The sequence below is a fragment of the Phyllobates terribilis genome, unplaced genomic scaffold, assembly GCF_046119375.1.
Source record: "Phyllobates terribilis strain yellow unplaced genomic scaffold, ASM4611937v1 Scaffold_4__5_contigs__length_816908805, whole genome shotgun sequence".
Lineage (NCBI taxonomy): Eukaryota > Metazoa > Chordata > Amphibia > Anura > Dendrobatidae > Phyllobates > Phyllobates terribilis.
The window spans coordinates 354,481,288-354,498,515 of record NW_027362764.1 but is presented as its reverse complement, the minus strand read 5'-3'; the positions used below and the strand labels follow the sequence as shown (position 1 = coordinate 354,498,515).

The following is a 17,228-nucleotide window of genomic DNA, read 5'->3' as shown; positions in this document are numbered from 1 at the left end:
AAAGATAGATATTTTCCAGGGATATTAGGAACACCGACATGGAGCGGGGGCGCCACGGAGCAAAAATTAAGGTGCCAACCTCTGCTGTCAGGAAGGGAGAGAATTTAGGGACAAAATAGGGACAGACACAGCCCGTAATCCTTCCTGACTGATGTGTGACTTATCCCTGATCCCTGGCATTTCGTTTCGTGTTTATTATTATGGTGATTATTGAGTCCATTTTAGTATATTTAAATAAAAGTTATATTTAAGGGGCTAATCTCCTGTTGGTTTTTTAGCTTTATAATTGGGCCCCGCTTATATATTTTTTGTTCAGGTGTTGAATCATCTCTTGTTGGGACCTGTAGATTATTTTTTGTTCCTCATTCACAGTTGGAGCCGCCAGAACTTTCTCATCATTCTGTAGCTTCACTATACGACATCCGGCTTTTTTTGTGTCTGTAAGGCCGTGTTCACACATTGCAGAAATACTGTGTTCTTTGTTTTCTGCAGGAACCGCACCAAACTCCACAATAACAATCTCTTCCCCTTTATTTGATGTGTTTTGGTGCAGATGTGAAGCCACGTTTTTAAGGTGCTTTTTATAGTACAGAAAAGCTTTGATTTTTGCACTTAACGAAGTATCTGCATTTTTTAGGCTCCAAATAGAAGCGTCTGAAGATGCTGCTGAACTCTGCGGTAGTGATGAGTGAGCTTGCATTGTTAACCCTTTCGGCAAGCACGCTCGGCATTTATGTTAGTGCCGCCGCGGCTGCATTTCTCACGGCATCCTGCATGTGTCACAGCTGTCTAACAGCTGCGAGACATGCAGCCGCGGCAGCTCAAACATAGATGCCAAACACGCCGAAAATACTCCGCGAGCACCCGAGTGTGCTTGCCAAAAGGGTTAATAATACACGCTCGCTCATCACTACTCTGCGGTTTTGAAGCATGTTCTCTCTATAGGCTTCTTCTGAAAAAAATGCATGTAGAAAAAAAACACCGCTGCATTTTTAACCCCTTTACGACGTGGGGCGTACTAGTACGCCCCACGTCATCACCACCGGGCACTGAACCGGGCACATGTCAGCTGATTTATACAGCTGACATGGGCCCGCAATAGCCGTGGGTAGAATCGTAATCCACCCGTGGCTGTTAACCAGTTAAATGCCGCTGTCAATCTCTGACAGCGGCATTTAACATTGCCGCGCCAGAAGTGTGGCATTGGCCCCACCCATCAGTGACTCCATCATATGACCGTGGGTCACCGATGGATTGGTATGACAACCCGGGGTCTGCAGCGGACCCCTGTGGTTGTCATGGCCAGATTGCTATGAGCACCGCCCAGTGGTCGGTGCTCATAGCAAGTAAGCACATCTGCTTCATACAGTCGATCTTCTGAACGCCTGTATGTAGCAGAGGAGATCTGACAAGTGCTGCTTCTAGTCTCCTATGGAGACTATTGAAGCAAGTAGAAAGTAAAAAAAAAATGTTGTTAAAAATATTAAAAAAAAAAAATATATAAAAGTTTAAATCACCCCCCTTTCGCACCAATCAAAATAAAATAATAATAAAAAAACTCAAATACACTGCCGCATTCAGAATCGCCCGATCTATCAATATAAAAAAACGGGTGATCTACCCCAAAATGATATCAATTAAAACGTCAGCTCGGTGCGCAAAAAATAGGCCCTCACCTGGCCCCAGATCCCAAAAAATATAGACGCTACGGGTCTCGGAAAATTGCGCCTTTTTTTTTTTTTTTTAGCAAACTTTGGATTTTTTTTTCACCACTTAAATAAAAAACAACCTCTACATGGCAGGTCAGTTTTAGCATTCAGTGAACAGAACATGGTAAAAAATACTGTGGAATTGCATTTTTTTTGCAATTTCACTGCACTTGGAATTTTTTTCCTGTTTTACACTACACAATTTGGTAAAACCAGTGATGTCGTTCAAAAGTACAACTCGTCCCATAAAAAATAAGCCCTCACATGGCCATATTGACAGAAAAATAAAAAAGTTATGGCTCTGGGAAGAAGGGGAGCAAAAAATGAAAATGCAAAAATGGAAAATGCTCCGGTCATTAAGGGGTTAAGTGCAGAATCAAAGCTTTTCTGTACTATTAAAAAGAGTTAAAAACTCTGCTTCATATCTGCCCCAAAATCGCATCAAATAAGTAGGAAAACGCATAAAAGAAACGCAGCAAAGACGCCATAATCAGAGAAGATTTTTACTGCGATGTCTGGTGCGAACACCTGCAGAAAAAAAGCAGCGAAAAGAACGCATCATTTACGCTACGTGTGAACACGGCCTCAGCATTACAGTTTTATTACATTTTTTATGGGTCCAGTAAAGAAAAAATAACAAACATGCCATTTTTTACGCCATTTTACTGATCCCCATAAATAATCTGATCGCTGTGTTTTGAGGGTCATTATGATTACAGAGACACCAGATATGTCCGTGTTATTTGCGGATTTGTGATGTTCATTATTTTATACAAAACGCATTAAAAATGACAATATGTTTTTCTTTATTATTTGTTAGCAATTTTATAGGCTGAAAAAAATCTCTTATTCTTCATGTAGAATAAAAATACCTAGAAATCCACTGCAGTGTACTCTGTATCAGTGTATTTCTATGGAGATGTATACTGTGCTTCTGGATTCATTGACTGCATTGTAGAGTCAAGATACCTAAATCCTTGAGAGCTCTAGCTCAGTGGTTAGAGCTACAGCCTCTGGACACCGAGTTTCCAGTTTGAGTGCTACCGGGAGAACAGCTGAGCCCTGAAATTGGGACGCAGAATACGGGATGGTTGGGAGCTATGGTTTTTATTGTTTTATTGGTCTTCTATCACAGATTTTATCCTGGTTTTATTTGTTACCAGAAATAAAAGTGGTGTTAGCATCAGACACACCTTGTTGCTCCCTTTTTTCGCTCTTCCGAGCTTTGTATACATGTGGTGCTCTGAGCAGAAAGGGGCAGCAGTTTGTACATCAGGATGCTTACTTGCATAGCACATCAGGTGAGCACATAATACAATACCCTGCTATGTAAAGTGTTAGGAAAGTGAAACTGTGTGGGTAACAATTTATCCATGGTGGATTGTAGGAGGAGTGGGTTGGCACTGAGAGTGGGAAAGGGTGAGCTGCAGCATAGATACAGCTCTGCCTCTTGGGAAATGTAGTCTGAAGCCACTAAGGGAAAAGTGTGAGGAAGTTCAGGATGTAAACAATAACAGACCACAAGAAGGGCTGCAGAAAAGGAACTAAAAAATTCAAACAATAGAAACAGGAGGCTTTATGGACTTATTACAGGAACAGATAGATTGTTTTTTGTGCCCCGAAAAATCCATTTAAAGCCAGTTGTTAGATAATTTTCATAACCGAAAATATTACTCAATAGGGTAATGTATCTAGGAACAGTCTGTCAATCACAAGAGGTGGTGTTACCAAATCTTCCAGCTTCAGATAAAATATACGCTGTAGTCCCAAAGTACAGAGAGCCTGAAGATCTGTAAGAAGGTTTAATACTGTAGCAGCATCCACTTGATCGTTGTTTTGGCAATCTGAAGATAAGTGCTCTTTCAAACAAGATATGATTCTGTGATGTAATTCATTTACTTTCTTGGGTTCTTTTAGACCATGTCGTTCTTTGAGGGGGGAAAATTTGAAGCATTAGAGGAGCATATATTGATTATTTTAAATTAAATTATATTTTTGGTAAATACAAATTTTCACAAAGACCAATGAAAACTAAATAGAACTGACACATAAAACAGCTTTTAGTTTAAGTCTCAGTATGAAGAATATGATAATTACTGGTTTAGCTTCTACTTCCAATTGTGTCCAAAATAAGAAGTTTATCTCTACTCCCCTCTTATCCTCACAATCATATACAAGATTTCTCCCGTGCATCCCCCCTACTCTGGAACGCTCTACCCCAACATATCAGACTCTCGCCTACCGTGGAAACCTTCAAAAGGAACCTGAAGATCCACCACTTCCGACAAGTCTACAACCTGCAGTAACCACCGCTCCACCATACCGCTGCACGACCAGCTCTACCCTCACCTAATGTATCCTCACCCATCCCTTGTAGACTGTGATCCCTCGTGGGCAGGGTCCTCGGTCCTCCTATACCAGTCGCCGTCACGTTTTGTTCAAGATTATTGTAATTGTTTTCGCTATGTATACCCCTTTCTCACATGTAAAGTGGCATGGAATAAATGGCGCTATAATAATAAATAATAATACTAATAATAATAATGAACTAATAATAAGAACTAGAATTAATATTATTGATCTGTATGGATAATACTGTTGATCAAATTAAACGGCACAGGACAACTTGGAAAACACTATCTACAGATTAGGTAAATAGGGTTACAACGCTATCTGGCCACCTTACTGAAAGTGCGGCTACTGAGAGAAAATTAACTCACATATACTGTGAGCAGGGGCTGTAAGCAAAGCATTCCCCAGCACCTTGATTGACAGCCCTCTCTGCACAGATGCACTACAGACTGGGCTGGTACTCAAAGTGCTGGGGCATAATTACAGCCATCGCTCACAGTACAGTTAGTGCTGTGAGTGTTGAGTGTAACCTTTCCATGCGCGCACCTATGACCGTGCTCCACCACAGCTGCCGCCACCCTGGTAAGCTACCTTCGGGTTATAAGACGCACCCCATTTTCCTCCCAAATTTTGGAGAAAAAAAGTGCTTCTCATAATCTGAAAAATATGGTATTTTAGAAAGCAAAAGGGTTAAATAAAATGATTGTTTAATAAACCTAGAGGCTACCCTGTTACTGTCTGAAAGTAAGAGAAATCAGAAAGTGTATCTCTGGAAATAAAAGGGATATCTGTCTTAAAATGAACCTGGTGGAGTAGATGCAGGTAATGATAGGCCAATACATTGGCTCAGTGGTTAGCACTGTTGCTTTGTATCATTGTTGTCCTTGGTGGGATTTGATCCCAGGATCCCATCTGCAAGGAGTTGGTATGTTCTCACCATGCTTGTGTGGGTTTCCTCTGGTTTCCAAAGACATACTGATAGGGAATGTAGATTGTGATGACAATATCTGTAAGGCGCTGCGGAACATGATGAAGCTAAGCATAATAAGTAATAAGTAAATAAATGTTCCTCTGAAGAGAGAATATTAGTCAAAGGTTTAGACAAAGAAGCTGAGTTTTATATGCAGAGATCAATAGCATGTAAAAGTCCTAGAACAGGTGGAAAAGAAAAGTGGAATCAGAGAATGAGTCTCTGAGTATTTATAGAGAAAGCTGAGTGAGAGACTGAGATAGAGGCAACATGCGAAGTAGGAAAAAGGCACAGGATACTAAAATACTTAACAAATATTTATTTATTTATTTTACTCACTTATATAGCGCCGTTAATTCCACAGCACTTTACAGACATTATCTGCACTGTCCCCATTGGGGATCACAATCTACATTCCTTATCAGTATGTCTTTAGAGTGTGGGAGGAAACCAAAGAACCCGGAGGAAACCCACACAAACACGGGGAGAACATACAAACTCCTTGCAGATATTGTCCTTGGTTTCATTTGAACCCAATGCTGCAAATATGAGATAAATAGAAGAAAGACAGAAGAAGGACAGGAGAAAGCAGTATGTGATGAAAAGGAAGTATGGTTGGCAAAGAGTATTAGATAGGGGAAAGAACTAAAGCAAAACCTATAAAAGGGATATAAGAAATGCAGAAAGAATTGAAAATGAAACATGGTACAAAGGCTAAACAATAAATGGGTTAAACAAATGGAAAAGAAACAGAAAAAGGAAAAGAAAAGGAGATGAAATAATAAATGAAAGGAAAGTTAGAGGGAAGGGAGAAAGAAGAAAAAAATAGGGGGAGGGAAAGAGAAGGAAGAGAGAGGAAATAGGTTGTTAGAAGAAAGGAAGAAGGGAAGGTTATAATGAAGGAAAAGAAAGAGAAACAGAAGAAAAGAAGAAAGGGAAAATTATTTGCATATGTAATCTGATACCAAGTAAATTCTTAGAAAGCTGTAATTGTTCTAGTTGAATTGTAAGAACAGCATTTGCCCTGTTATTTTTTTGTAACTTTAGCAGATATATGTCAAAACAATACTAATGATAATTACCTGAAAAATCTTTTCTGACTTTTTGAAGGTCATATAATAACAATAATAATAACTATAATAATAGTCATATTTATACTGCATCAAAATATTCTGCAAATCAGAGAGCACATGCCCAAAATGTGCAACTTAGATACCACAGAGCAATACACAAATTAACAATATTTTGTGACATTATTCCCTAATGAAAGGTGAACCTTGTCATGCAATGAGAAATATATGCATTTCCTTTGCTATGGTTACTATTTTCTTCAACATGTTATTATATAGTAAATATATATTTCTATTTCTAGAATAAAAGCTATGCTATATCAGCATAGTTGCTCTGTGACTCAAATGACACAGGGTGCTCAGGATTTCTTTCTGCCCCCATACTTATCAATTACTATGGCAACCATTATTTATTCAGTGAATTCAAGTAAAGATCAATATAGCTCGCCAGCGCTGCTACTCATGTTCCACGAGCATTTACACACACTCCAGTAGAAATTCGGCTCTTTACGAATCACCTTTATGTCACTTTCCTAAATTTAACTTGATAAAGATCTTAATATAACAAAAGATTATCTCTATCGTCTCTATATTAGAAATGCAATCCCTAGAAGAATTTATAAAAAGAAACATGATTATAATTTATATAATTGAATCAAACATTCCTGACTTTCAGTTCATATTTGTGCATATGTCTAAAGCTGCCCCTACACATAAGGTTTTATTTTCTGAATCCAGCCACTTTAAAGGAGTTTTCCAATTGAAAAAACCTCCGTACTCTGGCTTCAGGTTTTTTTTAAAAACAAACTGGGCTTTACTAACCCTTCCTAAGTTTAGCGCTGAGTCTCTCTTGCTGCTTTGACAGTGCTGCAGCCAATAAATGAGCTGAGCAGTCTTGCCCGAGTTGACAGCACCAGCTGCTCAGGGCTGTTAAGCTCACTAATTGGCTGCAATGCTGTCCATAGGATATCAGCACCGCTGATAACTAGTTCTGGGATGGATGAATAAAAGACAGTTTAAAAAATCAAAGCAAAAACAAATTGCAGCCAGGGAAACGGGTTTTCTGAAACCAGAAAACCTCGTTAGGGTATGTGCACACGTTCAGAATTTGATTGCAGAAATTTCTGCATCTCTTGGCCTACATGGCGTTCATTAGTGTAATCCGACTGCTTGTCATCCGACCGCTCTATGTCTCAATAGGTGTAAGGTCAATGGGACCTGTGTCATCCTGCCTATAAACGTGTGGGGCTATAACGCAGTGTCCACTGTTGGTTCCAGTATCTGCGGTCGGATTACACTGATGAAGGCCATGTAGGCCGAAACCTTTGTTGTTTTCCTGGACTTCACTTATATTATTATATTAAAATTTGAGTTCAAAAGAGCTACATTGAGTGCCGAGGTTTTTCTCAATAAACCACTGCTACGACTGGATCGTGAGCACATTGCCTAAAATAAAAAAAAATGGCGCATGTTACGGGTGTGTCAGAGGTGACAGTTGGTTGCAGGAGATCTCCACGTTTGGCATTGCAGACAGCTTCTTAGATAAGAGGCTGTCTTTAGGACCGAGCGGCTCCTCCCTGTTGCTAATTAGCTCTCTGGCCTGAGCGTATATATACATGGTGTGTCTGAGAGGGAGTCGCTGGCTATACTCATTTCTACTTGTGTGGCTTAGCAGGAGCAGTACTTTGTCCTCTCCGGAGCTTGAGGCCACGTGCATATTTGGAGTCTTCTAAAAGCTAAGCAAGCAATTTCCCCCTGTTTTGTCTTCCCTTGTTGTCTTTAGTGTTTAGTGGAGGTTGACTAGGGCTCATCTCATTCCATCCCTATCCGTAGCCATACGCCAGGGAAAGTAGGGCGAGGCACGTGTGCGGCGATTGCTGAAGAGGCAATATAGGGACGTTAGTTGAGATAGGGTGACGCTAGACCAGACTAAGAGGTCTCCACTTCCCCCTTTCTCTAGTGTCTGGGCTCCCTCTCCCTTTTCCCTCTGTGTTGCACTAACACCTGGCGTGACAGTGCGGGCTCCCGGGTCATTTTCATAACCAGCAGAGGGAGAGCCAATCCCTGGGGGCTGATATTAGTAGCCGGGGATTGGGCCATTAGCCAAAAATATTCCCTGGCTATTAATAACAGCCCAAAGCTGTTTGCTTGGCCTTCATTGGCTAGATTACAGGGTGACACCAGAAAAAAAAAATTATGTAAGGTCCCCCTATAAAATGTAATTAGCAAAGGATAGGTAAACAGCTGCGGGCTGATATTAATAACCAGAGAAGGGGCCATGAATCCTGGCCCCCTCAGAGGCTAATAATATCATCTCTCAACGACCCCAAAACTGGTGCTTCCATAAAATGATGTGACTGTTGTAGAGGACAACACTGTATACACTGACAGGAGTGTAATCACTCCTGCCAGTATATAGCGCTGAGCTGCTGGGACTGAGGTCACGAGTTCATCAGCTGAAGATCTGCTGACAAGCTCTGGCGATCTCACCTACTGCATCAGTGTTGCGTGAGAATTTTTTGATGTAAAGTCCCCCTATAAAATTTAATTAGCAAAGGATAGGCAGACAGCTGCGGGCTGATATTAATAGCCAGAGAAGGGGCCATGGATCCTGGACCCCGTCGAGGCTAATAATATCATCTCTTAATGGCCCCAAAACTGGCGCATCCATAAGATGCGCCAAATCTGGCGCTTAGCCTCCGCTCTTCCCACTTGCCCTGGTGTGGTGGCAAGTGAGGTAATAACCCCGAAAACGCACCAAAAATGCACCGTGTGCACATAGTGAACACATGCACTTGGGAGTAATAGAGATTGAGTAAAATAAAATAAGGAGTCTGCTTATCCCTGTTTCCACTTGTAGTGCCTCTACTAGTTAACTAATAAGAAAGTTTATAGAATGGTTTACTTGTTGAGTTGTTAAGTTTATAACTCTGGAGTCTATTAACCCATTTGGGACTGTTCAATTTTTCATTTTTGTGGTTTCTTTTTTCCTCCCCTTCTTACAAGAGCCATAACTTTTTGTTTATCCTTCCATTATAGTTATATGAAGGCTTGTTTTTTGCAGGACGAGAGTTTTGAAAGACACAATTTACTTTAACACATAATGTACTGAAAAACTAGAAAATAAATCCAAGTGGGATAAAATTGTGAAAAAAAAATGCAATTTCATAATTGTTTTTCAGGTTTTATTTTTATGGCATTCATTGTGCAGTAAAAATTATCCAACATTATTTTTCCAGATTAGTACAACTATAGCAATACCAAACTTGTATATTTCTCCTTATATTTTATTGGTGAAAAAAAGTCTGAAATTTGTAAATAAAGAAAAAAAATGTGCTTGTGTCGCCATTTTTTGAGACCCATAGCTTATTTTTTGATGAACTGGAATTTTACAGATGTAGTAATATCAATTATGTTTATTATATTTTTTTCTTTATTTTGTTGAAACAATATTCTGAAAAATACACAATATCGCAGTATATAGTGTAATTAGTGGTTTACTTCTACGCTCAGCCTGTGGATGAGCTTCAGAGAAGCACCAAGATGGTGGCGACAGGGGACTTCAGGAGCCCTCTGGCTACCATGGTATTATAGTTTCATAGTTAAAAAGTTGAAGGTAGACTTAAGTCCATCAAGTTCAACCAATAGCCTAACATGTTGATCCAGAGGAAGGCAAAAACCCAGATGCTAATAGATCCATATTAGGGGAAAAATCAGACTAGTTCCCAGGATCAATGCTCCATCACAAAATCTAGTGACCATAACCTGTAATACTATATTTATCAAGAAAGGCAACCTTTCTTGAATTCTAGTAGTGAATTAACCATCATGTTGGCAGAGAGTTTCATAGTATCACTGCTCTTACAGTAAAGAATCTGCATCTATGATTATGAGTAAATCTTCTTTCCTTTAGCTGTAGAGGACGCCCCCTTGTTCATGGCCTAAGTGTAAATAGATCATTAAAAATGACGCACCCCTGGGCTTTCGTCGCGCGGCATCGCGCGCACGGGAGCTTACTCGGAGCCGGATCTGTTGAGGGTTGTAGTCTCGTGGCGGTGACCCGGTCCGTGCCCAGGGAGTCAAACTGAGCGGCGATGTATTAGCGGTAGATGTTGGACGACTACGCCACCCGTTGAATGCAGCGAAGGAGCTGCCGCTGCAGGGCAGACCGCTGAGGCCGGTGGTAGGATTGTGTAGCGTGATAGTATCACCCCCAACGGGAGGGGTATGGCCTCAGGGCAGCCGACGTGGATGATGGGGGTAGCAGGAATCACTCAGAGACGATGCGGTGTAATTCAGGGTCTTTACTGGTGATAAAGATAGACCCTCCCGGAGTACTGGCTAGCGATCGGGGCCTGGTCAGTCCTTGAGCAGATGGGATCTCCCCTGGCTAGGCGGAGTTGTAGGCCTCCCAAACTGACTGTACTCTTCTGGCTACCTTGCTAGAGGCGGGTATAAGTAGCCCACGTCCCTGAGTGTACCGTGTGGTGCTCACCCGTATGGCCGGTGACTCGGGGCCTTCTAGTGGCGTCCGCTCCACGACGGCGGTGCTGGTCCCACGCGTGTGACCGTGCCTTCGGGTTTCTTGGCCAGAGGACCTGAAATCCCCTGCCGGGCGGTTTCTGCTGCTGGGTAAAGATTAGTCCCCACAGCCTCGGACTCCGGGTCCGGTGATAGCTTCTCAGTCAGGGCGAGCTCTGCAGCTGCCAGCCCTGACTCCTTATAGCACTGCTCCCACAGAGCTCCTGATGTTCTTTTCCTAGATCTGCTTCTCTTCTCTGTCTCTACTTCTTCTCTACTCACTAACCCTGCCTCAGCCCTAGGTTTATATAGGGGAAGTTCTTCCCCTCCCAGGACTGGGCAGGAGGTGTGGCATGCACAGGATCCCTGACCAAGAGACCTCCCACCTGCTCTCAGACATAACATTGCTGTTACTGTGGAAACCAGACCCCTGGGGTGCCACATTCCCCCCTAGTGAAATTTAGTACTCCGGGACTAAACATATTTTTAGAAAAACATAACAAGGTATAAACAATAATAATACAATAAGAAAAACACATAAAGATGGTTACGGCGTGTCCGCAACCGGGTGCAGTCTTTGAAGAAAACAAAGGTGTCCATTTCACCAAAACAGGGAGACGTAACCAGGTAGGGGTCTGTCCTGCCCCGAGTCCTTAACAGTCTTTTAGTCCATTCCTGGGTTACGCTCCAACCAATTGTACAAGGATTCCCGGTAAATCCACCAAGGACTCCTAAAAATAACTAGAAACACATAATTATTTACAAGTAACAGACAGGTGACCACAAATAAAACAATTTAAACACTTCAAATCCTCCAACGTGCGGGTAACTGGCCTCTAGTGGCCCTAGTGGACCTACGGAGTTGACTGTCTGGCCCTGAACTACAGGGTGTAGGAGCTGTCAAGGGTAAACTGGGCAGCTGTCTACGGGCTCTTTGGCTCACTAGGGGTACGGCAGGCTCACTATGAGCAGAGGGTTGATCCTCCCGTTCTGCTTGTGTGGAGTCTGCTGCCTCCTGGACCGGCTGCTCTTCCAGCTCTACCTGTTGCTCCGTAGGCACTTGGGATGCTGGTTGGAGGAACGTGAGGACGGGTACCACAACTGCACCATTGACTTGAGTCCAGGATCGAGGGAAGTCTCCGAGCACAGTACTAACCATATCTTCCCTTTCCTCTACGGGTCGAGGGTCTTCTTGCTCTCCTTCTGGGTTCCGTAGCTGTTCGGGACACTTCTTCAGGTGATCCCGGGATACAATGGCTGTGGTTTCCCCTCCGTCTTTACTGATGGTACAAACCTTTGGGTTGTCGTGGCTTGAGGGCAGTACGGTGTACGGGTCCTTCTCCCACTGGTCGTCCAACTTGTGGAGCCGTCTCTTCCTCTTCAAGACCTGCTCTCCGGGTACCAGGGGAACAGCGGGAGCATACTGGTTGTAATTTTTCTCTTGTCTTTCCCTAGCGAGACAGAGACTTCGCTCCACGCTCTCCTGTACTTTCCGGTACTGCTGCTGCCTCTCTGTGTCCCAGTCTGCTTCCGGTGAAGTGTCCTCGGGTGTCAGGACTCCCATCTCCAGGTCAACAGGTAGCTTACCAGGCCTTGCCCTCATTAGGTAAGCCGGGGTACAGTTGGTGGAACCTACAGGGATGTAGTTATATAGGTCCACCAGGTCGGGCAGCTTCTCAGGCCACAGACTGCGTTCTTCCAGGGGCAACGTTTTCAGAAGATCCATTACCACCTGGTTCATTTTCTCACAAAGTCCATTAGTTTGCGGATGATAGGGTGTCGTCCTTATCTTCCGGCAGCCATACAGATTGCAGAATTCCTGGAAGACCTCCGCTTCAAAGGCAGGTCCCTGGTCCGTCAGCACTTGGTCCGGGTACCCGTGTGGACGGCAGAAGTGCTGCTGGAAGGCTCTAGCTGCTATTTGAGCTGTTAAGTCCTTAACGGGGACGACAACCAAGAATCGGGAGTAATGATCCATAATGGTTAACGCGTAGACGTAGCCACTTCTGCTTGGGGTCAGTTTTACATGATCCAAGGCTACCAGTTCCAACGGCTGCTTGGTGACAATGGACTGAAGGGGGGTCTTCTGGCTGGCACGGTCCTTCCTTCTTAGGTTGAACGGGCCACAGTCTCTGCACCACCTCTCGATGGTTCCCCTCATGCCTACCCAGTGGAACCGCCCGCGCAGCAGGAACTCCAGCTTCTTCCATCCGAAGTGTCCAGCCCCGTCGTGGTATGCCTCCATCACCATGGCTGCGTCTCTTCGTGGCACCACTACTTGCCAGATTAGTTCATGCGTCCGGGAGTTAACCATTCTGCGGCACAACTTCCCCTTGTAAAGGAACAGTCGACTCTTCTCAGCCCACAGTTGTTTGGCTTCCTCCGGAGCGTCTGGGTCAAGGCGGGCATCTGGCTGAGTGAGCATCTCCTTCACCAGTCGGACGGCAGAGTCATTGTCTTGCGTTTCCTCCCAGTTGTAGTGAGGCAAGGGGTTAAACGTAGCGGCTTGCTTACTCCTTACCCGATGGGAATACTGGATAGTCCCATGACGGTGGAACGCGGGGAGTTCGACTTCTTCCAATCCCTCTGAATCTTCTCCTACGTCCGGTAGGTTTGGCATCCTGGACAGGGCGTCCGCGTTGGTATTGGAGCGTCCTGCCCGGTATTTGATTGTGATCTCGTAGTTGGACAGACGGGCCATCCATCTCTGCTCTAGGGCACCGAGTCTTGCCGTGTCCAGGTGTGTCAACGGGTTGTTATCCGTGTACACGGTGAATCGGGAAGAAGCGAGGTAGTGCTTAAAGCGTTCGGTGACTGCCCACACCACTGCCAGGAACTCTAGCTTAAATGAGCTGTAATTCTCAGGGTTTCTTTCGGTGGGTTGCAGTTTTCGACTGGCGTAAGCGATTACTCGTTCTTTCCCCTGCTGGATCTGGGACAGTACGGCTCCTAGCCCGATGTTACTTGCGTCGGTGTAGAGGATAAAGGGCTGGCTGTAATCAGGGTACGCCAGGATTTCATCCCCCGTGAGGGCCATCTTCAGCTGGCGGAAGGACTCTTCTTCTAACTTCTCCCATTTGAAGGGCGGCTTCTGGTTCTTGGCCTTCCGGGACTGGCCTATCAGGAGGTCCTGCATAGGAGCTGCCTTTTTGGTGAAACCGGGGATGAATCTGCGGTAATAGCCTACCAACCCGAGGAACTGCCGCACTTCCTTTACACTGGAGGGACTTGGCCATTCCTTAATTGCGGTGATCTTATCAGGGTCGGGAGCCACTCCGTCAGCGCTCACCACGTGTCCCAGGTACTGCACCTTTGGTTTTAGGAGGTGACACTTGGAGGGTTTTACCTTTAGGCCGTAGTTTGCCAGAGCTTCGAACACTTCCGCCAGGTGTTTCAGGTGGTCCTCATAAGTCTTGGAATATACGATGACATCGTCCAGGTACAACAGGACCGTCTCGAAGTTTCTGTGGCCCAGACAGCACTCCATTAATCGTTGAAAGGTTCCTGGTGCGTTACAGAGTCCGAACGGCATGCAGGTAAACTCGCTAAGTCCCATCGGGGTGGTGAATGCGGTCTTCTCCCGGTCCGCCTCTGCTACAGGAACCTGCCAGTACCCGCTAGTGAGATCCAAGGTAGAGAAGAAGTTAGCAGATCTTAAAGCAGCCAAAGACTCCTCTATCCTTGGTAAGGGGTACGCATCCTTGTGTGTGATACGGTTGATTTTCCGGTAATCTACACACATCCTCATGGTGTTGTCTTTCTTTTTGACTAAGACTAGTGGAGCTGCCCAGGGGCTACAGCTATCCCTGATCACCCCAGCCTCCTTCATGTCCCTAAGCATCCCCTTGGCGTGTTGGTAGTGTGCAGGGGGTACGGGTCGATACCTCTCTTTTATGGGAAGATGGTCTCCCGTGGGGATGTGGTGTTCTACCCCCTTGACTCGCCCGAAGTCTAACGGGTGTTTACTAAACACTCTCTCGTACTCTTGAACCACCCGATAGACTCCCTGTCTCTGGTGTGAGGGAGTGGAGTCAGTACCCAAATGTAGTTGCTGACACCAGTCCTCCATTGTTTCCTTAGAGCCGTTACTTTCCTCCGGGGAAGATGGAGGCAAGGGTTCTACGGACTGTATGGAATTTTGATTGATGGTATACAATTTGGCTAGCGTGGCATACCGGGGCAGGTACACTTCCCTCTTCCCGATATTTATTATGCGAACGGGCACCCTCCCATGGCGTACATTGACCACCCCTCGTGCTGTCAAAATGGTGGGCCTACTGTCTGAGTAAACTGGTTCTACCATTGCCTGGTAATCTCTACCTCTCAGACCAATAGCTGCCCGGCACCAAATCATCATTTCACTTTTTGGGGGCATGGCAATAGGAAAAGGGTCACACATTCTTACGCTACCAATCTCACCACCGGAGAGTTCTATCTGTTGCCGTCGCATCAGTGCCCGGATCTCTTTCTGGAGCACTCGCTGCTGGCCGGAGCTGGCGTTCTTGGCAACCTGCTGTAAAAGGAAAATCACCTCTGCAAGACAACTTTCAATTACATTAGTTCCTAGAGTTATCTTTGGGTGACTCTCGCGCTTGTCAATGTCTACAATGATCAGTCCCTGTGCCGCCAATTCGACTCTACCGATTTTAATGGTCACCTCTTTAAATCCAATCTGTGGCACGGGCTGACCATTGCTGGCGATGATACTCAAGTCGTCGTCAGGGTAGCGGGTGATATCCGAGTCATTCCAGTACTGCTTGAAGAGCACGTACGGGATAGTGGTAACCTGTGACCCGGTGTCCAGTAGGGCACTCATGGGGATGCCATCCAGTACCACGGGCAAGACTGGACGTCCTCCCACATATTTGTCGCGCCAGTTCGATGGGCCTGATGATCTTTTTCCTGGGGTTTGGCCCTCTACCCCAGGTTGTGCCAGTTTAAAGGACAATACCTTGCCATATGTCCGGGTTGATTGCAGCGGCGGCAGATGGGTTGTCCGTCCTCGTTGTATCGGTCGCTGGGTCTTCCTCTGGCCGGTGGGGTCCTCCTTGGTCGACGCCACGGGATGTCCTCCGGTCCGGATGCCAGCTGGATCTTCCCTGGAGTGGAAACCTGTAAAGACTGCACAGTTCGGGTTAGCGCGGCAACGCTTTTAGCTAGCTCTTGGACCTGATGGTGCAGTTCTGGAGCCGGGTCATTGTTCAAAGCCTGCGCATCAGCTCCCACAGGCCCTGCCGACAAGGGTGCCGCCTCCTGGTGGTAAGTGGTAGTGGGGCGTCTGTGGGTCACAACGCCACCTGGTGCCGGTTCTCGGAGCACCCGGATGGCTCTGTCCTTGAACTGTGCAAATCCCAGATGAGGGTCCTGTAAGGCCATTGCCCGCAACTGGGTTCGGTGGGCATTGCAATATAAACCCTCTATAAATTGTTCAGTCAACAGCCTGTCCTCGTCTCCCACGCCGTCAGGGTCGGTCAGCTTAATGGCTTTCAGGGCCTCTTGTAGGTTCAGGGCATAGTCCCTTATACTCTCGTGTGCTCGCTGCTTGCACCCGTAGAATCTAAGCTTGATCTCGGCTGAGGTGCGGGTATCAAAGGTGTCCCTCAGCCGGGTTAGTATCCCTGCAACAGTCCTTCCCCCAGGTGGCCAGGACTTTACCTCCCTTTGGGCTGCCCCGGTTAATTGGGCCACCAGGATGCTCACTTTTTGCTCTTCTGTGAGGGGATACACCTGGAAGAGGCTATCCAGCTTTTCTCTAAAGTCATGCAGGGTATGTGACTCCCCTGAGTACTGGGGTAGCCAGGCCGCTCCCGGGATATAGGGCATGGTGAAAGGCATGACTGCAGCAGCGGTGGCGCTGGCGGGGGTTGAGGCAGTGAAGCTCTCCTCCGTATCCGACATCTTCCTCACCCCTAGTGGACCGTGGCCTACCTTGCGATGATCCTCTTCCGTAGGCCGCGGCTCCGCAGTGGATCGTCAGGGTTGAGGACCTTCCGTCGCGCTCCTGTGACGTCGGCGTCTGCTGGGCTCCTTCCAGGACCTTACGCAACGTCCGGACGTGAGGCGGGGCTTCAGTTCTCGCGCGCTTTCGGAGTCCACGCCCCTCTTCTTCCCGCGCGGCGTCTTCAAGATGGCGTCCAACGGCGGGAAAACTCCACGGATGGCGGGAAGAAGGCAGAAGATGGCGCCGGATGGCGGGAAAACTTCGCGGATGGCGGGAAGAAGACAGTAGATGGCGCCGGATGGCGGGAATCTTCACCACTGGTAAGTTTGAACAGTCTTTTTCAGGCACGCAGTACCCGGTGGTTGCGGGCACGAGATCCTGCCGACTACGCCAAAAGTTGACGCACCCCTGGGCCTTCGTCGCGCGGCATCGCGCGCACGGGAGCTTACTCGGAGCCGGATCTGTTGAGGGTTGTAGTCTCATGGCGGTGACCCGGTCCGTGCCCAGGGAGTCAAACTGAGCGGCGATGTATTAGCGGTAGATGTTGGACGACTACGCCACCCGTTGAATGCAGCGAAGGAGCTGCCGCTGCAGGGCAGACCGCTGAGGCCGGTGGTAGGATTGTGCAGCGTGATAGTATCACCCCCAACGGGAGGGGTATGGCC

At 46.1% G+C, this 17,228-nt stretch overlaps 1 protein-coding gene across 1 annotated transcript in view; it reads right to left on the bottom strand.

The window, feature by feature from the left end:
• Window positions 1–248: 248 nt before the first annotated feature.
• NR4A3 (nuclear receptor subfamily 4 group A member 3) overlaps window positions 249–17,228 on the bottom strand; it is a 223,361-nt gene continuing 206,381 nt past the window's right edge. Inside the window, exon 8 of the mRNA XM_073678412.1 lies at window positions 249–3,637. Within this exon, the coding sequence (XP_073534513.1) occupies window positions 3,384–3,637 (254 nt within the window). The 3' untranslated portion in view covers window positions 249–3,383. The remainder of the gene's footprint in view (window positions 3,638–17,228) is intronic.